Source organism: Mustela lutreola, chromosome 8 (assembly GCF_030435805.1).
Source record: "Mustela lutreola isolate mMusLut2 chromosome 8, mMusLut2.pri, whole genome shotgun sequence".
Lineage (NCBI taxonomy): Eukaryota > Metazoa > Chordata > Mammalia > Carnivora > Mustelidae > Mustela > Mustela lutreola.
In genome coordinates, this window is record NC_081297.1 from 25,911,056 (window position 1) to 25,933,600 (window position 22,545).

A 22,545-nucleotide genomic window follows, 5' to 3' on the forward strand; every position below is an offset into this window, starting at 1 on the left:
CAACCCTCGGTTTGTTTCCTGTGATTAAGAGTCTGTTATGGTTTGTCTCCCTCTCTGGTTTTGTCCTGCTTCATTTTTCCCTCTCTCCCCACTGTGGTCCTGTTTTGTTTCTTAAATTCCACATATGAGTAAGATCATATGATAATTGTCTTTTTATGATTGACTTATTTCACTTAGCGTAATACCCTCTAGTTCCATCCATGTTGTTGCAAATGGCAAGATTTCATGTTTTCTTGATGGCTGTGTAATATTCCATTGTGTGTGTATGTGTCACATCTTTTTTATCCATTTATCTACTGATGGACATCTGGGCTCTTACCATAGTTTGGCTATTGTGGACATTGCTGCTGTAAACACTGAGGTGCACGTGCCTCTTTGGATCATACATCTGTATCTTTGGGGTGAATACCCAGTAGTGCAATTCCTGGGTCATAAGGTAGCTCTATTATCAACTTTTTGAGGAACCTCCATACTGTTTTCCAGAGTGGCTGCACCAGCTTACATTTCCACCAAGAGTGTAAGAGGGTTTCCCTTTCTCTGCATCCTTACCAACAACTGGCATTTCCTGACCTGTTAATTTCAGGGATTCTGACTGGTGGGAGGTGCTGTCATTATAGTTCTGATTCGTATTTCCTGGTATCAAGTGATGTGGAGCACTTTCCTGTGTCTGTAGGCCATTTGTACGTCTTCAGAGAAATGTCTGTTCATGTCTTCTGCCCATTTCCTGACTGGATTATTTGTTCTTTGGGTGTTGAGTTTGAGAAGTTCTTTATAGAATATGGATACTAGCCCTTTATCTGATAAGACATTTACCCATATTCTCTCCCATTCTGTCAGGAGATTTGTCGACTGTTTCCTTTGTCGTGCAGAAGTTTAGGCATAAATCTTTATGCCCTTGTGGTTAGTTTCTCCAGGACAGCAGTTTTCAAAGTTTTTGATTTCAGGACTCTTTCAGTCCCTGAAGAATTACTGAGAACCCCAAAGAGCTTTTATTTTTGTGGATTATATTTACAGATACTTACTACATTGAAATCGAAACAAAAATTTTTAATATTATTATTTTATAAATCAGATAGAGAAAGCCAGTTACTGTACAATCTCACGTGTATGTACAATCCAAAAAAATCCAAAACTCACAGATGCAGAGAACAGATTGGTGGTTGCCAGAGGTGAAGGGTGGGTGAAATGGTTGCAAAGGGTCAGAAGGTACAAGTTCCCAGTTATAAATTAAGTAAGTCATGGCGTGTAATGTATAGCATGGTGACTACAGTTAAGACTGTGTCGCATATTTGAAAGTTGCTGAAAGAGCAGACCTTAAAAGTTCTTATCACAAGAAAATAAATTGTTAACTACATGTGGTGATTTTAACAAAATGGATAACTAAACTTACTGTGGTCATCATTTTGTGATATATACAAATATTGAATCATTATCTTGTACAGTTGAAAGTAATATAATGTTATATGTCAGGTGTATCTTAGTTTAGTTTTAAAAAGGAATAAATCGTTGAAAATATATATATTATTTAATAACAGTAAGAAACATGTTACCTAAATAACATATTTTTTATGAAGAATAACTGTTTTCCAAAGCAATGGAATTAAGAGTGGTATGTTTTATATTTTTGCAAATCTCTTTAATGTCTGATTTACCAGAAGACAGCTGGGCTTGCGTATCTACTTCTGCATTTATTGTGATAAATTATTTTGGCTGAGGTATGTGGAAAAAAAAATCCTTCACATGAAGTATTGAAGATATGGAAAAGAATGAATATTTTAGTAGACTATTCAGATTGTTTTGAAAATTCTCTACTTGAAAGCATATTAATGAACTTTCCATACTCTAATTAAAATCTTTTGGTCTGTCTTCTCCTTTGATCATTCCTTTACCAGTGTATGAATTTGTAACATCATATACTGATCATTTGGGAAATACCAGTTCACTGCGTTAAAAAAGATCTTCCAAATTTTAATAGTTTGTTAATAACATTGTCACCAGAAAAGCATATAATATAGTTTATGTTAGAGGATATAGGTTTTTCCAGACTTAAAGTTGCACCCTGAATGCCCAGATTTTATCCCTGGCAACAAATCCCACCAATATTCTCCTTGACGTAACAGGATCACATCATTGATTTTTGAAGTTGGGCCAAATCCCCAGGTCGCAATGACCATAATTTGTTAGTCCTCCTTTAAAGTGATGTTCCATGAAAAAAGTGGCAGTTCAGCTCACAGCTCCGTGGCCTCTGGGCTTCTCTTTGAGACAATAAACTCCTGGAAAATGAGAGCTTTTCCTAGACAAATAAAAGGACTGTCCTTTTAGTCGGCCACAGAAGTGCTTTGTGTGTGCTCCCTCCTGGGCCACCACCCAGGCTGGGAAAAGGAGGAGCTGTTAAGGGTGGCAGTTAATACAGTTAATCATTCTTACTCAAGGACAAGCTTAAGTTAAGAAAACTTTTTTTTTTTTTTTTTTTTTAACTTGAGGGTGTGGTGGTGATGAGTAACAAGCCCCCCAGCATGGTTTGGTGCTGCTCCATGTTCCGTGCTGAGGCCTGGATGGCGGTGCCGCCATCACTCCTGCCTTCTTGGTGCCCATGTCCACAGAGTGAACAAGGCAGATGATTTCGTGGCACTGTTAGGAAAATCGTTTTGATTCCTCAGACTCCTGGAAGGGTCTTGGATACCCTCCAGGGGTTCACAGACCATGGTTTTTTGTTTTGTTTTGTTTTGGTTTGTTTTTTAAAAGATTTTATTTATTTGACAGACAGAAATCACAAGTAGTCAGAGAGGCAAACAGGGAGAGGAGGAAGCAAGTTCCCTGCTGAGCAGAGAGCCCGACACGCGGCTCTATCCCAGAACTCTGGGATCATGACCTGAGCCAAAGGCAGAGGCTTGAACCCACTGAGCCACCCAGATGCCCCACGTTTTGAGAACTGCTGCCCCTCGGGTACATACTCAGAGGTCTAGCTCCATGGTCCTACAGCTCACCCTCCTATCTCTTAGTAGCATAGGAGAGGTCCTGTTTCCACAGATCCTCAATCACATTTGGTTATTACCAGACTTTAAATGTAGGCCAGTCTGATGGGTGTCAACTGATACCTTGTTTTTCATTCATCTGTTCTTACAACTAGTGAATTTGAACATCTCATAAATTTGTTAGCCATTTGCATGCTGGTCATATACTTTGCCTCTTTTTCTTTTTAAGTATAATCTTCTTGGTTTCTAAAGGTTTTTCCATATTAGTGGAAATATATGGAATTCCATTAGTGGAATACTAATATTTGTATTGGGCTCTACTTCTGGGTTCTCTCTTCTGTTCCATTGATCTCTGGTGTCCCCCACCAACACCACACTGTCTTTATTACTATAGTTCTGTATAAGTCTTGATAGGTAGAGTGATTCCTCCCCCTTCATTGTTTTTGTCAAGATTGTTTTAATCTCTTTCTTTCACCTTTCCATATAAATTTTAGAATAAGCTTGTTTTTGCCTATGAAGTACCTTGCTGGGATTCTGATAAGAATGACATTAAATCTGTAGCTTATTTTGGGGAGAATTCACGAGTCTTCCAGTCCATGAACATGGTATGTCTCTATTTATTTAGATCTTTTGAATTTTATCAGCATTTAATAACTTTCAGCATCCAGATCTTACAGATGTTTTCTTAAGTGTATACCTTACATACTCGATTTTCACTAGAGGAATTATAAATAGTATTACATCTTTAATTTTGGTTTCTGCACGTTCACCGTCAGTGGATAGAAGTGCAGTTTCTTTTTCTGTGTTGATCTTGTATCCTGCATCCTTGCTGAAATCACTTGTTAGGTCCAGGAGTTTATATGTAGATTTCTTGGGATTTCTACATAGGCAGTCATGTCATCTGCAAATAGGGACAGTTTTATGTCTTTCCTTCCCATCAGCATGCCTTTTATTTCTTCTTCTTGCCTTATTGCAGGAGCAAAATCTTCCCATACTTCGGTTGAATAAGAGTGGTAAAGGTCAACAGCCTTGTTACTGATATTAGTGGAAAAGCATTTAGTCTTCTACCATGAGGTATGATATTAGCTGGAAGATTTTTGTAGATGCTTCTTACCAATTTGACGTAATTTCCCTTATTCCTTTTTTTTTTTTTAAGATTATTTATTTATTTATTTGACAGAGATCACAAGTAGGCAGAGAGAGAGAGGCAGGGAAACAGGCTCCCCACTGAGCAGAGAGCCCAGTGCGGGGCTTGATTCCAGGACCCAGAGATAATGAGATCATGACCTGAGCTGAAGGCAGAGGCTCAACCCACTGAGCCACCCAGGTGCCCCAATTTCCCCTATTCCTAACTTGGTGAGTTCTTATCATGAATGGGTGTTGGATTTTGTCCATTGCTTTTTCTGCTTCAGTTGATAGCAATCATGTGATTTTTCTTCTTTGGTCTGTTGATCTGATATATTACATTGGTTGATTTTCAAATCACTTGGCATTCCTAGAAAAAAACCCACTTGGTTGTGGTGTATAATTTTTTTATATACATTGTTGGATTTGGATTGCTGATATTTTGTTGAGTGTTGGTTGAATTCATCAGAGATACTGGTCTGCAGTTTCTTCTTCTTTTTTAATACTGCTTTTGTCTGGTTTTGGTATCAAGATAATACCAGCCTCAAAAGTGAGTTGGGAAGTGTTCCCTCCCCTTTTTTCTAGAAGAGATTCTATAGACTTGGTGATAATACTTCTTAAATGTTTGCTAGAATTCTCCATTTGACACCATCTGACCTTAGAGAATTCTTTTTTGTTAAAGTTCCACTTCTTTAATGGTACAGGACTGTTCAAACAATCTGTTTTATCTTGATTACATTTTAATAGGCTGTGGTTTTTTGAGGAATTGCTCCATTTCTTCTAGATTGTCAAATTTATAAAAGTTGCTTAATTACTCTCTCGTCCTTTTACTGGCCAAAGGATGTATAGTGATAATGCTTATTTCATTCCTAACATTGACAATTTGTATCTTTTTTCTTTTTATGTTTATTGGTCTTGCTAGTGTTGTGTCAAATCAATTTTAATTGAATTTTCCCCCCAAAGAACAAAGCTTTTATTGATTTTCTCTCTTTTCAGTGTTACTAATTTCTGATCTTAATGTTTATTATTTCCTTCCTTCTGCTTGCTTTGTGCTTCTTTTGATCTTCCTTTTCTTGTCCCTTGAGGGAAGATTTAGATTATTGAGACCCTTCCCTGTTACAGTTTAAGCATGTAGTTCTCTAAATGTTCCTCCCAGTACTGCTCTGGCTTCATTCTATACGTTTTGGTATGTCATTTTTTCATTTTCATTTGGTTCTATGTATGTATGTATGTATGTATTTCTAAAGATTTTATTTGAGAGAGAGAGAGTGCACACAAGCAGGGGGGAGAGGCAGAGGGAGAGGGAGAAGCAGACTCCCTGCTGAGCAGGGAGACAGATGTGGGGCTCAATCCCAGGACCCTGAGATCATGACCTAAGCTGAAGGCAGACACTTAACAGACTAAGCCACCCAGCTGCCCCTGTATTTTTTAAAATTTCTTTTGAAGCTTCCTCTTTGAGCCTTGGATTATTTAGAATTCTGTTGTTCAACTTTGACTTTTCAGAGATTTCCTATTGATTTCTGGTTTCGTTCCATTATGATTGGAGAAGACACTCTCTATGATTTCAGCTCTTTCAAGGTGTTGAGGGTTATTTTAGGCACAAATGGTGAATGCATGTGAAATGTATATTCCGCTCTTTTTAGGTGGAGTGTTCCATGTATGTCATTTAGATCCTATTTTGTTCAGATTTTCTACCTCCTTGGTGATTTTCTTTCTAGAAGCCTGTCAGTTGATGAGAGGGTGTGAAAGTCCCAATTATTACCTGTTTGTCCTTCAGCCTCTATCAGGTGTTTTTGTTGTATTTTGAGGGTGCTCTTTGGTACTTAATACATTTAGGACCTTTATGTCTTCTCAGGGGATCCACCTGACCAGCATGTAATACCCCTCTTTGTCTCTAATAATTTTCTTTGCCGTGGACTCGACTCTATTGGATACAAATACAGTCACTCCTGCTGTTTTAAAGATTTATTTTTTTGAGAGAAAGAGAGAACATGCAGAGTGGGGAAAGGGAGAGAGAAACTTAAGCAGACTCAGCCCTGAGCGCAGGGCCCAGCACAGGGCTTGATCTCACAACCCTGAGATCACAACCTGAGCCAAAACCAAGAGTCGGAGATGCTTAACCAGCAGGCACTTGGTCATTCCTGCTACTTTAAGATGAAAGTAGTGCATGGTATGACTCTTACAGCCATTTTACTTTACCTTATCTACGTCATTGAACTGAATTCAGGTTTCTTATAAACAGCATGTAGTTGAACCGTGTTTCTTTATCCACTCTTCCAGTCTTTCCTTTGATTGGTGTATTTAGGCCATTGATACTTGATCATCACTGATAGGCTAGAGCTTAAGTCTGCCATCTTGTTACCTGTTTCTTATTTGTTTTCTCTGGTTTTTATTCCTCTTGCTCCTCTCTCCTTGCCTTCCTGGAGGTTACTTGAATATTTATGCAATTATGGTGCATTTGAATGTGTTTGTGTAGTTGGTATGATGGTTGCTCTGAGTATTCCTACATATAGGAATGTGTGACTTACACAGTCGACTGGTATTATCAACATTTTACCACGTCAAGTGATCTACTTCCATCAGATCCCTTTCTCTTCTTGACTTTTTAAATACTGTCTTGAGTATCAGATGGTGTTACAACTTGTGTTTCAAGTTGTAGATTTAGGAAACTCAGGAGGAGAAGCATAGTTTATAGCACGTACCAAGATTTCTGCTCTGTTGTTCTTTCTCCTGATGCTCTGAGATTCCTTCTGTTACTACTGCATTTCTGCTTGGAGAATCTCCTTTTGCCAGTCTTAAAAGCATGTCTGCTAGCAACAAAGTTTTTTAGTTTTCGTTTGTCTGAGAGTGTCCTTATTTCTCCTTCATTCCTGAAGGATAATTTCACCAGATGCAGAATTCATGGCTGATCGTTCTTTTCAGCCCTTCAAAGTGTTGTGCTCATGGGAGGTGCCTGGGGGGCACAGTTGGTTAAAGTTCCATTCAGGTCATGATCTCAGGGTTGAGATTGAGCCCCCCGTGGGGCTCCATACTCAGCGTGGAGTGTGCTTGATATTCTCTCCCTCCTCCTCTGTTCCTCCCCTGACTCCTGTGCACTCGTGCGTTCTCTCTCTCAAATGAATAAATAAACAAGTTTTTTAAAAATATGCCACTGGGTCACCTGGGTGCCTCAGTCAGTTTAAGTGTCTGGCTCTTGATCTCACCTGGGGTTTGGATCCTGAGTTCAAGCCCCACACTGGGCTCCACACTGGGCATGCAGCCTACTTTAAAAAAAAAAAGTGTTCCACTGCCTTCTGGCCTCTATGGTTTCATTTCAAAAATCCGCTGTCTTTTGAATTGGTATTCTCCTGTAGGTAATGCCTTTACTCTGTGACTACTTTTAAGGCTTTTGTCTGTAGTTCTCAGAAATTTAATTAGGATGCATCCTGGAGTGTATTTCTTTGGGTTTTTCCTGTCAAGGTTCACTCAGCTTCTTGATTCTGTTGTGTGTGTTTTGCCAAATCTGGGAAGCTTTCACCCCTTATTTCGTCTGCTGTCCCACGTTTCTCTTTCTCTTCTGGGACAACAGTGATAGAAATGCCCCATCTTGTGTTAACTGTCCCACTGGTCCCTGAGACTTAATTCATTTTTTTTTTTCAGTCTGTTTTCTCTCTTTTGTTCAGACTGGGTAAATTCGACTGAATTCTTCCAAGGGCAATGATTTCTGTCCTCTGTCATCTCTACTCCACCTCTGAGCCCAACCAGCGAGTTTTGTTTTTCAGTTTCGATTTTTTGAGTTGAAAATCCTTACTGAAGCTGAAAGTTTAGGTCTGTAATTCATCACGAATACTAAGCTGCTAATATAGAGGCATAGAGAATCACTTCAGCAAAATGTCTTTAATTTCTTAGTGTCTGCAAAAGGGCTTTGTAAATCAGAAGCATTGAAAAACCAGATAATGCACCCATATGGCATCTTCTTTCCTGCTGAAATACCAGCAAGACCATGCCTGTGGTGTAGGCTCTCCAGCTATGTGACTCAGGCATAGCATAGTTTGAGCTGTGTGCCGGCCGCCTAGGCCACCGCAGCTCATTATTAAAGCAGCGCCAACAGTGCTGGCTCGTTTCTTGTATTGAAAGGTATCCCATTGATGATGAAACCAAGACCACCATTTGTGTCCCTTTTGATTTTTGGTAGCTTCAGATTCACAGGTGTGTGTTCGGCTGCGGTACTGATGCCTTTCACAAGTTTCCCCAAACAGCTTCCAGAGTATCCAGCTTCACTTTATGCTGACACAATTCTTGCTTTGTGCCAAGAGGGTGTTAGTATAATACAGTATCTTTGAGTTGGCAAAGGCAGCCTTCTGATCCCTGGAGCTTTTATTTCTGCAAAAACAATGAATGCACTTTTCATCCCTCTTCCCTAGGTCTAGGGAGACTCACGAGTCAAGCTTGGGGAAACTTTCCTTTCAGACCATTCTGCTTTTAGGAACGTTCTGCAAACAGCCAGCTAGCTCTGGGCTGAGAAAGGCACAACTCCCTGCTCTTCTCGGGCTCTACCTGGCCCACCGTCAGGGACCCCAAACAGAATTGCTGAGACAGACGTAGTGGGAGTTGTTGCTTTTTGTTCTAACAAAGTTAAGGTATGTGTCAAAAGTCAGCAAGTGAGCTTAAATGCGTGGATGCATTGTGTTCAGGGAGGTATTTACCTGACATCACCTTTGTCCTTCAGAACTCCAGTGGTAAACTAACTGACTTCCTGAGCTTCTACACACTCCCCTCCACAGTCACGCACCACCCTGCGCACAAGAGCCTCAAGGCCGCCTACTCCTTCTACAACATTCACACGGAGACGCCCCTGCTGGACCTCATGAGCGATGCACTCATTATAGCCAAATTGGTAAGTGGCTCCCTCCCTTTGTGTCTTGTGTGTTTCTCCAAATATGTGTCTCAGAGTATATAAAACCTCTTACAAGAGGGGCACCTGGGTGGCTCGGTTGGTTGGGCATCTGTCTTCAGTTCAGGTCGTGATCTCAAGATCTTGGGATTGAGCCCTACATCGGGCTCCCTGTGCAGTGGGAAGTCTGCTTCTCCTTCCCCTCTGTTCCCCACCTTGTGTTCTCTCTCTCCCTCTCTCTCAAATAAACTTAAAAAAATAATAATAATAAAATAAATGAAACCTCTTACTAGAGTTCCTTTTGCACCAGTACAATTCATTTGAGATACTTGTTACTGTTGACCATCTGACAAAAGGAAGAGTTTTGATAAGAGTTTCTTTTAAAACTTCAGAGGCTTTTTGCATCATTGATTCTGTTGCAGCTTAGCCAAAAAGATATTTTGTGCAAATTAGAAACTCCTAACCCTTATGGAAGAATGCATAAAACCCCGTAATACAAGGAATATAGGGAAAATACATGGTACCTTTTTAGAAGGGACATACATGTTAGTATTGTGGTGCATAATCAGCAGCAGGAACCTTTTTTGAACTCAACTAAATAGTCTCTGAATTTTAAAATTAAAGGAATTTTATTTTTATAATTAAGGAGTTTAGTATTAAAAAGAAAGGCATTTGAAATGAATTTGAATTGGTATTCAAAATGTGCTGTACCATATTTGCAATATTTTTCTATTTCTTTAGTGTGGTAGTTAGGGTAGTTTTTAAATTCTTGCTACAAATAAACATTTTCTTTCCCAAAAAGAAGTTGAAATTAGCTGACACTAATTTCAGTGTAATTACTGGACGTGAGAAAATACTATTCATGAAAATGAGGAATAACCTGTCAAAAGTGTCGTCTTTGATAAGCTGAAAATATTTTTCTAATATAGTACTCTTGCATCTCAAAATCAACATTATCCTATGATTCTTTGATCCTATTGCTCTTTTTCAACTACTTCCCCCACAAAAATGGCCAGTAATAAATTATTTAAGGTAAAACCCCTGAGAAATAGAAATTTCTACCAAATTTGGATAGTATTTTTACCTAACGTTTTTAAGAAATACAATTTTTACTACTAAAATTTTACTACATTTATTTCCCAGCATTAGCCCCAGACAAGGACATGTTTAAAGTCTTTAAAGACTCAGTCAGAACTTCGAAAGGCCCCTAACAGCTCTGGAGATGTAGCCATCTGGGCAAATGTTCCTTCTAAAAATATCCTCAGACAGGTTTGAACTGAGTTCTTAACCTACACATAGAGTGTAGATATTATACCTTGTTTTAAATGTGTATTTGAGGGGCCCCTGGGGGCTCAGTGGCTTACGCCTTTGCCTTCAGCTCAGATCACAGTCTTAGGGGCCTGGGGTGAGCCCCACATCAGGCTCTTTGCTCAGCAGGGAGCCTGCTTCCCCCCTCCCTCTGCGCTCTCTCTCTGCCTGTCAAATAAATAAATAATATTTTTAAAAAATAAATGTATATTCGAGCTGCTAGTAGAGAAATAAAGTGTTACACTGATGTACATAATAGAGAAAACACTCTAGTCCTTTGATATGTAAAATTTGAAATCCTTTTTACATTGGCAGAAAGGATTTGATGTATTCAATGCACTAGATTTGATGGAAAATAAGACCTTCTTGGAAAAACTCAAATTTGGCATAGGAGATGGCAATTTGCAGTATTACCTGTACAACTGGAGATGTCCAGGAACAGAGTCTGAAAAGGTAAGTGCAGGGGCTACACCCTCTATAAACTTAATAAATGTACTTAGAAAATCCCATACTTGCTGCCCTTAGGACTGTTAAGGTGTTTTTTAGTAGCATTTAAAAAATACAGAGCTATTGTACTATAGTTCATTTTTTTCTCGCTTACCTGTTCTTACTATTCTGTTTCTTCCCTCCTTTTAGGTTGGACTAGTATTACAATAGCTGGATATTTCTATTTCTAGAACTCTGACATCATCATTTGTTAATATTCTATTTAATGATTCCTGGAACTGCCATTCCAAAGAAGAATAAAAGCACAACTTAAATGAAATCGATGTAGTCGATAACAATCAGAAAAGATGAAAAAAAAAACCCATATGTGACCAATAGTACATATTTCTAGCTAGAATGTTAACATTCTTTTTTCTCACTGTTTACCCATTTGTAGGAGGGATGAAAGGGCACAGAGAGCACATTCCTCTAATTTTCAGACTTTGGGCTGTCTCTTTGATGAAGAGAAGGTATTTTTCCACTCTGTAGAAAAGGGACTGTTTTTCTATGAACTGAAGAGAAGTCACAGAATTGTGTAAGAACATCTTGGCTATTGTGTGGAGATAAACTGCAGCATTTCTATTTATTAAGTGTTGGTTTGTTTGTCCGTATAACAGAATGAAGGACCCATGTGGAAAACATGAGCCTCCGTCCCCTTACATGGAATCACGGGGAGCGTTTAGGGAATGAGCACTTCCGTAACTCAGTGACAAGTGGGTGCATGTTGACGTATAGAGGGAGATAAAAATGTACCGGGGACTAGGAGGTACATTTATTTCTCCAGAAGCAGAGTTGCCAAATAAACAAACACACACATCTGTACTTTGATCTCCAGCAGATCAGTGGATTGGTTCAAAAGCAAATCAAAAGCAGAGTTTTGTGCAAACATTGTTGAGAGTCTACACCTGTGACTGTGTAGACTTCGCTGCCACCACATAAACACATAAACTCGTGTCTTCTCAGAGGCAGCAAGCAATGTCAGGCAAAGAAAATAAAAGCTCTAATGTCAAAAGAAATGCTCAGTGGAATTTATTAGTGCTGCCAGGACTTGAATGTTTTTATTACTTATTGCAGAATTGCACATACTCCTTTATGCTGACTTTAATTTATCATGAAAGCTGTCATGTTAATGTAAAATGTCTTATATGTAAATAAGTATTCATAATTTTGTTACTGATGGTGTTTTTATCTAGAATTTGGAAACCCGGTTTTCACAGTGTACATATATGTGTATATATTGCCCGTAGTCCAAGGGGGAAGAATATGCCAAATGAGGCCACGGAGAACTGGCCTTGACTCCTATTACACAGAATAGATCCTTCTTCCTGCCTTTACTGTACCAGTGCCTAGGCTCTTCAGTCCAGAAAAATTTAATTTTAGATAACATGACAGCCTTTCCTTTATGTTCTGCGTGGTCAAATGAAACCGGTCGTATCTCACATCAGGTAGGAGCTAGCGAACGATGGCCCATGAGCGAAGAATGGTTTTACATTTTTGAATGGTGGTTTGCGGGGTGTACGGGGAGGGGAGAATCAAAGGAATAACATTTTGTGACGTGAAAAATGTAGGACATTCAAATTTCAGCATCCATTTTATTGGAACACAGTCACACTCACATGCTTCTGTCTCCTGTGGCTGCTGCATGCTACGAGGGCAGAGTTGAGTCATTCTGACGGAACTGTATGGTTCACAAGGCTGAAACATTTACCTTCTGGCCCTTTACGGGGGGCGGGGGGGGGAGATTTGTTGACCCTGATTTACACTAGAGCTGAAAACCACTCTATACACCTTCCTACCATCATCCTAAAGACAAACCCGCAGCTGTGACTACCACTAGAGGGCATTCGGGGACTACACAGTAGCGCGTAATTCAGACAGCAGCGTTTATACCTCTCTGAAGATCCAGAGAAGACTTCTCATATCGGACGGTTCGGACTCCACTGCATTACCATTCTTTCTTAAAAGAAGGAAGGTAGCTTTGGAAGCAAAACTGAACCAATCCACCAAAACACCAAGAATTAAATAAATGGGAGTTTCATCTGGAGTCAAGGCTCTAGTGGGGAATTGTGTTCCACTCATTTTTAAGGCACAATCTTGATGATGTAGGTTTTCAGATGATTGCAGAACTGCCAGTCAGTATATCACAAGCTCACCTTGTGATAAAACTGTGGCACTTTGTTTACAGAATTCAGATGCTTTTACTCATTTTTAAATACAGCAATTAATAGCATATTTTCCTCTTTATATGGCCTCATCATAATTTAGAGAGATTACCAGTGAACATTTCAAAATTGAAAAATGATAAAACTGCTTGTGTTTATAGTTATTAGGATTAAATTTCACTGCAATATACAGTGTCTTACAGATTGAAAAAAGTGTCCTTCATCTTTGTCAACAGTGGAAATGCTCTATTCCATGAGATATCTTTCCCTCCCCTCCCCCCCTTTTCAGCCAGGATGGCATTTAGTAAAATTTAAATGAACAGAGGTGGCATAATCCAAGAGTCAGCCAGAATTTAGGCTGAAAGTAGACTTTAGCAGTCCAGTACCTTCCTAAATAACAAAAGGACCTTTTCCAAACACATACTGCAAATAGCAGACACTTTAACCCAGACATAGAGGATTGATTACACTCCATTTCCTAACATGAAGAACCCCAGTCATTGCACAAACCCATCTCTGAGACCTCAAGCTCCTCATTTTATTTTTTAATTCTACATTTGACCTAATTATCAGCATACTTTTTACCATGTTAAATTTCCAAGGAAATAAGTTACCCATGTTAAGGAATGAATTTCAACCGTTCAGAATACCATTATCTGGCTTTTTCCTATAAACATTAAGCTCATGCATATGCCTACCTACGAAGTCAAGTCAACAGGAAGTTAAAAAAAAAAAATTTTTTTTTTCTGATGTTTCTGAAGACAATTGCTTGGTGTTTAGTATCTTTCTTTTAAAACCGATCGATCTCCAGTCCAGTTTCATCTGCATTACTAACTAGAACCTGTTTACTGTGGCTCATTTTCCAAGTTTGATAGAAAGATGTCAAGTGTTGTAGGATACAGAATTTCTTGCTTACAAGCATTGTACCAGCCTTTTAAAAAGTGAATTTATACAAGCATGAACATTAGTTTCAATAAATTTTTGTTTTGATATTCATGCTTTTGAAAATGTTCTGCACTTGTTTTTAAGCATCAGCCTATTTATAGTCTTACACATATGAAAGAAATGTTACTAAAAGTATCCCAAGAATATATGTAAAAATAACACATTTAATTAGCTTCAAGGCTTCTTTACAAAGCGTCATTTTACAGCTCTGTGATATGACAAGTTTAGATAAAATTACTTTGAAGTTTTTTTACCTTTGGGTGGTTTCCTTATCTTATTGGGGTTTGGAATCACTTTCTTTATTTTAAGGGGTTGTAACACTATAGCCTGCTGACCTTCAACAGGCTTCCTTTTATGTTTAGAGAGGTCTTCAAAGGAAGTCTCCAAAATTTCTTTGTCTTGGCTTTCCAAAGATGCAGTGTCTAAATTTTCCATGGACTCTTCCGGTCTGCCTTGGAGCCATGGTACGTGTAGACTGGGTACTCGGGGAATTATGGCTTTGACTTCATCAATAAAGGCAGTGGTGTCCTTTCTGAACCCCAGGGCCAGGACACATTTTAAGCCAATGACCGGTGCGAGTGTCTCGCTGAGACGGGGAACCTGACAAGCAGGAACAGATCTGCTCAGACTTAACTGAATCAGGTGTGAGGTGATGAGCGCAGGCTTGGCTGACTTACACACGAGTACCAGCAGCAGCCCGTTTCTTTCCAGAGCTCTGGTAACTTCATTAACGCCAATGGCCAGCTGCTTCCTGACAGAGACAGGAGTCCAGCCTGACCCCTGCTCGTTATCTTCTGGGTGTTTCTCCTTCAGCTCCTCACTCATACCAACCTCTGTGCTACATTTGTCTGGGCTTTGTTTTTTTAAAAACTGCTTTTTCTTTTTCTTCTTATCCTCTATCTTCTGAAGCCCAAGAGATTTAAATCTGTCTTCAAGGGTCTGTAGTATGAAGTGCATGTCTTCTCTGTCTAGCGCGCTCCAGCAGACAGTGTATGGGTTATTCAACGATGTCTTTACTGTTAAAGGTCTTGTCTTCCGAACAGAGCCCCTTCCTGGAGCTTGAGGAGCTGCAGCCATTCTGAAAATCTCTCCTAAAGCAGCAGAGGACAAAGTAAATTTGTGTCACTAGCAATGCATGTTGAAGAATATCCTATTTGTACTCTGATTCCTGATAGGCTATAGCAAGCCCGACATTATAGAACCAATGACATGACCATACGCTAAAAACCTCTCTTAAGAATAAGGAATTTATTCTCCCCATTTTTTCATGACTTTGTCTATTCATATACTGGTAATATATAAGTATTTTGCATTACTGCAATCGCAGTGAAATTCTACTGATTTCCTTTATTAAAAATGTTCCGTGTTTCTACCTGTCCATGATTATCTTTTTTAATGACTGTGCAGTATTAATCTTACAAATCTGTTACCATTTTCTTTTTTTTTTTTTTTAAGGATTTTTTATTTTATCTATTTGACAGAGATCACAAGTAGGCAGAGAGGCAGGCAGAGAGAGAGGGGGAAGCAGGCTCCCCGCTGAGCAGAGAGCCTGATGTGGAGCTTGATCCCAGGACCCTGGTCATGACCTGAGCCGAAGGCAGAGGCTTTAACCCACTGAGCCACCCAGGCTCCCCCTAGTACCATTTTCTGAGTTGCTCTCCATTTGGGCCTCCATCCCACAAAGACCCCTTGAGCGCCTCCCGTGTGCAGGCATTCTGGTTACAGGGTTTGGCAGTGAACAAGTCCACCTGCATGGAGCCCCCAAGCTGTGCAGGCCCGGGAGCCTCTGCTCTTCATCAGCCAGGTGTGGGTGTTCAAGAACCAGAATAGTAATCTATGCACCCGATCAGAAATTCCAATGATACTTTCATTCTATACCCTTTTAGAAGTCTCCCTCCCTCCCTGGACTCTAAGCTGCTTGTATATCCGTCCTTAAACATCTCCTATGTACACAGGTGTATATTCCCCCTTCTTAACAGAAGCTCACAGCTTCTGTAGCTGGCAACTTGATGAAAACTAGGGAAATTTTGCAATGAAACTTAAAAACACTAATCTGTTAAAGAAAAGTAAGGATTCTTTTTGGGAAAATGTTACAAACAACTGACGTAGGGAACATATCCTGGCTCTGCTTCCCAGAACAAGCGTGTTTCTCTTCCCTCAGTTTTATTCCTCACTAAATCCTGGTGCTCAGCTAAGAACTACAGTGACCTGCGTGGCAAAACTGAAGGAAGTTAAATGAGCCAGCCCCCTGAGAAGTCTGGCATCTGGAACTGTCCCTATTTTCAGGTGATCTCTCCATCCAGACAGTCCCTCATTCCAGGTGGTCATTTGTCCCACTGAGGCCTGCCTTCCTCCAAATGCCCCATGCACAATTAAACTTCCACTCACCAGGCTGGCTACTGATGGTAAAGAGCAGGCATCTTCACGGAGTGTGTCAGAATTTAGAAGGCATTTTCTCCATGTATTAACTTGATTCTCACAAAATTCCTACAGAATTGCCCAGTGTGTGGGGGAAGAGGTTAAAAGTCGCAACTGGTTTTCCAAACCCAAAGTTTATGCTTTTTCAATCCTGGCTGTACCTCAAAAATAACCTGCTACCTTTTAAAACATCCAGATGGTTGGTCCTTATCCCAGATATACTGAACTAGAATCCCTGCGAATAGGACCAGGGCACCTGTATTTGTGAAAAAACAAAGACAAAACCGTCCAGGTGAATCTGATCCAGAACAGGGTTACAGCAGGTGGGGTAGGACAGGATGCCTCTTGACCCTGGACAGCCATGAGAAATGGCCTCCTGACCTCCACCGGTCTCCACTGCACTAAGTCAGTCACATTCTAACAGAAATCCAAAACTCAGCAACTCAGGGCAGGGTCAACCTCCTTCAGGTGCTGCTGGGGCCTTGCTACCTGCTATACATGCTGCTTCCTCCATTCCAGCCCCTCTGCACAGCCCTCCTCATCCCCCATTTTCTCCATGTTCCCCTCCAGCTCATGGAGTCAGGAAGTAGCTCAGCCAAATCCGGTTGGGATTGGTAAAGGCTGGCATCAGGTTGAAGGTGGTCAGGAAAATGGGCAAGACAAATACGATCTAATAGAGCCCTTGCCAAACTGCAAGTCAGCTTATGGGCCTCAGCATTCAAACAGCACAGAAATCCTTTTAAGTATGTTGTGGGTCCCAGAAGGAGAGCAAGCGAGGCATGAACTCCTGTCTTCAGAATCGGGAGGGGAGGGACTGCGAGCCAAGTAGTTTGAAGAAGCAGAATCTTAGACGATATAATCCAAAAATAGTACTGATTGATGAGAAGGTAACGGTTTTAGAGGAGAAAAACAGGAAGGCTTTGTTGAGGTGCCTTTTGAGCTAGGTTTTGGAGGCATTTACTACCTACAGGATCAAGGGCAAACCCTTTCAGGTGACTTACAAGGCCCTCACCTTACACTGGCCTCTCCCACCATGCATAGTTCCATCACCACTGAACCACTTACTGTTGCTGAGCAAGGCCACCAGTTTCTAACCTCCATGTCCACATTATTCCCTTCCACCTTCAGCCCTACAACCACTTTTCCTCAGCAAGTATTTCTGGATTATCCACAACGCACCAAGCCATAAAGTATTAAAGTAAAAACAGTTAACTAGGCCTCAAGGTGCTTAGCATCCATGAAAAAGACTTATCACCAGGTAATAAGATGTGCACAGTCGAGTCCAGGAACTACAGAATACTAAGGAAATAGCAGAAGCCTAACTTAGTTTAAGGGGTCAGAAAAGAGGTCCTGGAGAAAGTGACATTTTAACCTACATCTGAAGAGTGCCTGCCAAAGGGAGTAAGAAGTAGAAAGAGTATCCCAGGGAACAACATTAACGAAATGAAGTTCAGTTCAATGTCGCTGGGGCAGAGATACTAGAGATGCTGAGGTATTAGGTAGGGAAAGGAAGCAAGGACGAGAGGTGAAGGTCCTTGCAAAGCTTGTAATGGGAAGCAATTGTAACGTATAAAAACAGAAGTGCCGCGCCATGATTTCAAAGGCATTGCAACAAGGTCTTTGCGGATTCCCGGCCTGGAAGCCTCCTTTGCCAAGAGTGAAAGGCGCAAAGAGGTTCCCAGAGTAGGCATGATGCTGGCCTGCACTAGAATCGCCGCAGAGGGGATGGGGCTGAAATACTTAAGAGGTAGAATCTACCAGGGTTGCTGCTATCCGCCGGAGTAAAACAAGGAAGGACTCCGGTCTCCAGATCTGGTAGCGAAGAGGACAGTCGCAGCTCCCCTTGGTTGCATTCCTGTCCCAGAGTCCCCGTGTTTACCGTCCTTATCTGGAGCCCTCATTCTTTACTACTTAAATTCGCCAACCTTTTGTGCTCCGTCCCCGGTTCTAGGCTGTGGCGCACTGAAGGACCAGGGTGGGCTTTCTCTTACTATCTCCCGTACCCTACAGATGCTCAACTCCAGACAGGAGAGTAAACCAAGGCTCGGAGCAGGAAAGTACGCCAGTTCCCACGGGGGTGGCTCGGCGGGAAAAAGAGGGGTCTCGGGCAAGACTTCTGGACCTCGCATGCCTGCAGCCCTCCGCCGCCTCCCCACCCGGGGGCGCCCCTCCAGTCCCCCTACGTCCTCTGCAATCCGCTCCCACTCACGAAGGAAACCGCACCACCGCCACGTGCGACGCGCGTGCGCAGAGCCCTCGCCCTCCCTGGCCCCGCCTTCCAAATGCCCTGAGAGCTTCGCATCTCATCATCTCACCTTGTCACTCACAATGGAGAGTGTCAGCCCACTGAGCCGCGAGGCCCGAACTACAGAAGCCCCGCGTTTGGGAATGGGGCAGGGAGGCTCAGGACCCAGTCCTAGAGCGGCAGTGCGCAGGCGCACCGTCGGTCTCGCGAGACCTCGCGGTTGCCGTGGTAACGCGCGGTTCACAGGCCGCGCGGCTGGTTTGGGGGGCTGTTCTACCGCCGGTAGTCGCCGGAAGGCTGGTTCTCGCATAGGTTGCCCGTGCCATTCTAATCCAATTTCTGCCTTTCAGCGCCCGGCAGTCTTAGCGCCCTCATTCTTCTCGCTTTTCTGTATTTGGCTTGCCTAAGGGAACGCGAAACCCTAGTCCCTGTCCGGTGTACCCATCTCCGTCCACTCTCCGGCACCAGAAAATCAAGATAGACGGGGGGATGAGGGGTGGTTTGAGATAAAAATGTGCCTACAGGCAACAGTGTAGGCAATCTTGAGCCCCCCTGAAAGAGGAGAGTGAAGGCTTCTTTGTGGTCTGCGACAGCAGCTCTGAAAACTTAAAACGTCTGCAGTAGCTCCTTGGGCCGGTGGAAACTAAAGGTACGAATGGAGTCGCTGGGGAATCGCGGACAACTGTAAACAGCTGAAGGACATTTGCAAGGTCAGGCATCTGAATCTGTTGATTTATCCGTGGTGAGAACTTAGAAGAAAGTAGGTTGCTTCTGACCTAAAGAGCCTCCTCCCTCGCCATCCCAGTCCTTTCTCTTTTCCAGCCTAACTTATTCCCCCTTACTTTTCCTGTCTCCTTTTGTCTCAGAACTTTTCCCTTCTCAATCTCTTCACTGCTCATTTGGTTTTCCATTTTTAAATCTATTTTCTCCATTTTCAGTTTTTATCACCTACATGGTACCTAACTGACCATAAAGAAAAGGAAACAAGCAACAACAACAAAAAGTTTTCCTTTTGGTCAAAGATTTCTGCAGGTTACACAGAGTTAAAGTAAAATGTGATTTAAAAAATATATATAATTAAAAAATTAAGTAGAATGAAGTTACAGCGAGTTTGAATGTAGCAAACTTTTGTTTTGTAAATGAACCGTATTGGCTCATGATAAACTGCAGACATCCAGTCTCAGATCTAGCTTACTGTAGTCTTAGATCTAGCTTTCAAACTGTAAGAGTAATTTGGACACATATATCTAATTGAAATGCTAAAGTCATGAGAAAGAATTGTGCACAAGTTTTTGTCCCCCTAAGGTGCCAGAGTGTAGAGTTAGATTTACAGCATCATTTCAGTTCACCTTGGCTCCATGAAGATTACCTCCCATTACATCCCACAGCTCTGGAGTCAGTTTGCCTACTTGAAATCCTAGCTTCATCTCAGGCTAGGCATGTGACCCCTAAAGCAAGCTAATGAACCCTCTCCATGAAGTGATAAAAATAGTACCTGTTGTGCTTATCTGTGTAATCTGTGTAAGATGCTTAGCACGGACCCTGGCCTGCAGAAAGTGCTTGATAATTCTTTGATGAATCTAGTGACAACCTGAATGAGGAGATAATAAAAATTAACAGTAGCCTCTATGACTTTCGTGCTTGTCCTGTTTTGAGACTACCAGTATGATCTCTGCAAGAACTTTGCTAAAATGATGGTGTTTTTTTGTTTTGTTTTGTTTTGTTTTTTTAATGATGGTGTTTTAAAGGTAATTTCTCTCATTTGGATCACACAAACATTACAAGAAAAAAGTAAGCAATCATCCCATGGTCCGATTACCTCAAAACACATTTCCTTTCTGTGTTCCCTTGTAATTTGTTTCACATTTATACATGCATTTAAATTGCGAAATAATAACACAGATTACATATTGTGATTTTCTTCCCATGCAACACTTTTGAATGTGTCTCACATTGTCTTCAAGGTATCACTTTTTTTTTTTTTTAAGATTTTATTTATTTATTTGACAGAGAGAGATCACAAGTAGGCAGGGAGGCTGGCAGAGAGAGAGGAGGAAGCAGGCTCACCGCTGAGCAGAGAGCCCAATGCCAGGCTCAATCCCAGGATCTGAGATCATGACCTGAGCTGAAGGCAGAGGCTTAACCCACTGAGCCACCCAGGTGCCCCTCAAGGTATCACTTTAACTCATATGTGTATATTCCTATATACACATATACACACACACATACATATACCTATATATATAAAATATCTAATGACAGCTGCTACAATTATTTTACCCTGTGAAACCTCAATTTGGTTTTTGAGTAATAAAATGTTCTTTTTCTATTAACTCTAGAATTGGGCTGTTGTTAGATTTATATGCTTGTCATGTTGTAAGAGTGGCTTAAGGGACCTGGTGATAAATCATGTCATGAGAGACAATGTAAATGTGTAAATATGAAGTGTTTCAAGCAGCTAAGTCACAGCTGGTGGCAGTGCCACATGTCTGTAGATAAGGTCAGTAAGGAGAAAAAGCATCTATTTGGATTTAGACCATTTATTTTACTTAGAAGACAGCAAAAGCAAGATCAGCAGGATCTTATGCCCATGGGACAACATCCCTAGTTCCAGAGATCAATTAACCATGGATGTCCTGAGTGATGTGTGACTCTGAATTAACAAATCAGCTTTACGCTTCAGCTCAGTGGAAGCTTGCTTCTCCCTCTTCCACTCCCCCTGCTTGTGTTCGCTCTCTCTATGTCTCTCTCTGTCAAAAAAAAGAAGAAGAAGAAGAAGCCCACAGCTGTACCCTAAGGTGGTGAGCGGATGCAGGGAAAGGGGAGGGCAACATGAAAAGCATTAGTCTCCACCGAAACCAGAGAAATGGAAGAGAAACATTTTTATGGAAGTTTCCCAAGAGATAAGGACCTGGGGCACTTGGGTGGCTCAGTCAGTTAAGCATCCAACTCTTGATTTTGGTTCAGGTCATGATCTCAGGGTCATGAGACTGAGCCCTGCTCTTTAAGATTCTCTCTCCCTAACCTCCCCCACCACCTCCCTCTCTCTCTTTCTGTCTCTCTCTCTTTCTCTCAAACCAACAAAAAAAGATTGTGACCTTGCTCCAGGAAGATTCCCAGGCGTTCTGCCATGACTCAGACTGCAGTCAAGCCTTTCCTACATGGCTGGGTAGAGACATGCAAGGTGGTCAGGGGCCTTGGCAAGAGCTGTTGTTCTTTTAAAAAGGAGGGATTTAAAAGACCTTACATCAAATGGTCACAAAGTTGTTTGGGATGTTTTTTGTTTTTTGTTTTTTGTTTTTTTTTAAGTAGACTATTTATTGGAGTTTTATTTTATTTTTACAGACAAAAGCCTAATGTGATGAGCACCTGGGTGGCTCAGTTGGTTAAGCAGCTGCCTTCAGCTCAGACATGATTCCAGAGTCCTGGGACTGAGTCCCGCACTGGGCTCCCTGATCAGTGCGGAGCCTACTTCTTCCTCTCCCTCTGTCTGCTGCTCCTTCTACTTGTGTGCTCTCTCTCACTCTCTCCGTCAAATAAATAAATAAAACCTTTAAAAAAAATCTAATGTGATATGATGCTAGCCTTTAGATTTTACATAGGTTCTAAGGAGCCAGCAACAGTACTTTTGGAAATAAAGTGTCTATATGATACAAAATCAGCTGCAGGTAACTTCAAAATATGCCATACATGTACATAAATATAATTTTAGAATTATTTAAAGTATAAAAATTTATATGAATTTATCTCAGAATTCTTTCTGAAGCAATATGAGAACAAGCGGTTGAGAAGCACTTTTAATGTAGAAATGTACAGATGTCTGTAAGCATGAATTAGGTGAAAAATATAAATAGCATTTTACCTTATTCACCGGTTTTAACTGAGCATCTTTTATATGTCAAGAAATGGGCCAGATGCTACATACATAAGAATGTTTCCTTCCTTCCTTTTTTCGACATAACAGGATTTATTGAATTCTAAGTGTTGGGGATAAAGCAGTGAAACGAA

At 41.1% G+C, this 22,545-nt stretch overlaps 2 protein-coding genes and 1 long non-coding RNA gene across 9 annotated transcripts in view; 2 read left to right on the forward strand and 1 right to left on the reverse strand.

The window, feature by feature from the left end:
* NMT2 (N-myristoyltransferase 2) overlaps nucleotides 1–11,353 on the forward strand; it is a 67,411-nt gene extending 56,058 nt beyond the window's left edge. For 2 of the 3 annotated variants that reach the window (XM_059184066.1, XM_059184067.1), the window contains 3 exons: nucleotides 8,809–8,976; nucleotides 10,597–10,734; nucleotides 10,918–11,353. In XM_059184066.1, coding sequence (XP_059040049.1) covers nucleotides 8,809–8,976; nucleotides 10,597–10,734; nucleotides 10,918–10,938 — 327 coding nt within the window. In that variant the 3' untranslated portion in view covers nucleotides 10,939–11,353. Of the gene's footprint in view, nucleotides 1–8,808; nucleotides 8,977–10,596; nucleotides 10,735–10,917 lie in introns of those variants that run through there. The other variant, XM_059184068.1, reaches the window with a different exon arrangement.
* A 2,665-nt stretch (nucleotides 11,354–14,018) lies between these two features.
* Nucleotides 14,019–18,748, reverse strand: RPP38 (ribonuclease P/MRP subunit p38). 5 transcript variants are annotated; one of them, XM_059184071.1, is made up of 3 exons: nucleotides 18,608–18,722; nucleotides 16,263–16,361; nucleotides 14,019–14,965 (listed from the first exon to the last, which is right to left on the reverse strand). In XM_059184071.1, the coding sequence occupies exon 3, from the start codon at nucleotides 14,949–14,951 to the stop codon at nucleotides 14,109–14,111; it is 843 nt and encodes a 280-aa protein (XP_059040054.1). In that variant the 5' UTR covers nucleotides 14,952–14,965; nucleotides 16,263–16,361; nucleotides 18,608–18,722; the 3' UTR covers nucleotides 14,019–14,108. The 5 variants fall into 5 exon arrangements, with proteins under 5 accessions (XP_059040054.1, XP_059040056.1, XP_059040057.1 ...); XM_059184073.1 differs by lacking the exon at nucleotides 18,608–18,722 and adding an exon at nucleotides 18,502–18,520; XM_059184074.1 differs by lacking the exon at nucleotides 18,608–18,722 and adding an exon at nucleotides 18,218–18,435.
* Nucleotides 18,749–18,774: 26 nt separating this feature from the next.
* On the forward strand, nucleotides 18,775–22,100 carry LOC131838259 (uncharacterized). The gene is made up of 2 exons (XR_009356534.1): nucleotides 18,775–19,247; nucleotides 21,883–22,100. It is a non-coding gene; the product is annotated as an uncharacterized LOC131838259 (long non-coding RNA).
* The last annotated feature ends 445 nt before the right edge of the window (nucleotides 22,101–22,545 follow it).

Coding starts and splice junctions, on each gene's coding strand:
- RPP38 (XM_059184070.1), bottom strand. CDS start 14,951: ATGGCTGCAGCTCCTCAAGCTCCAGGAAGGGGCTCTGTTCGGAAGACA.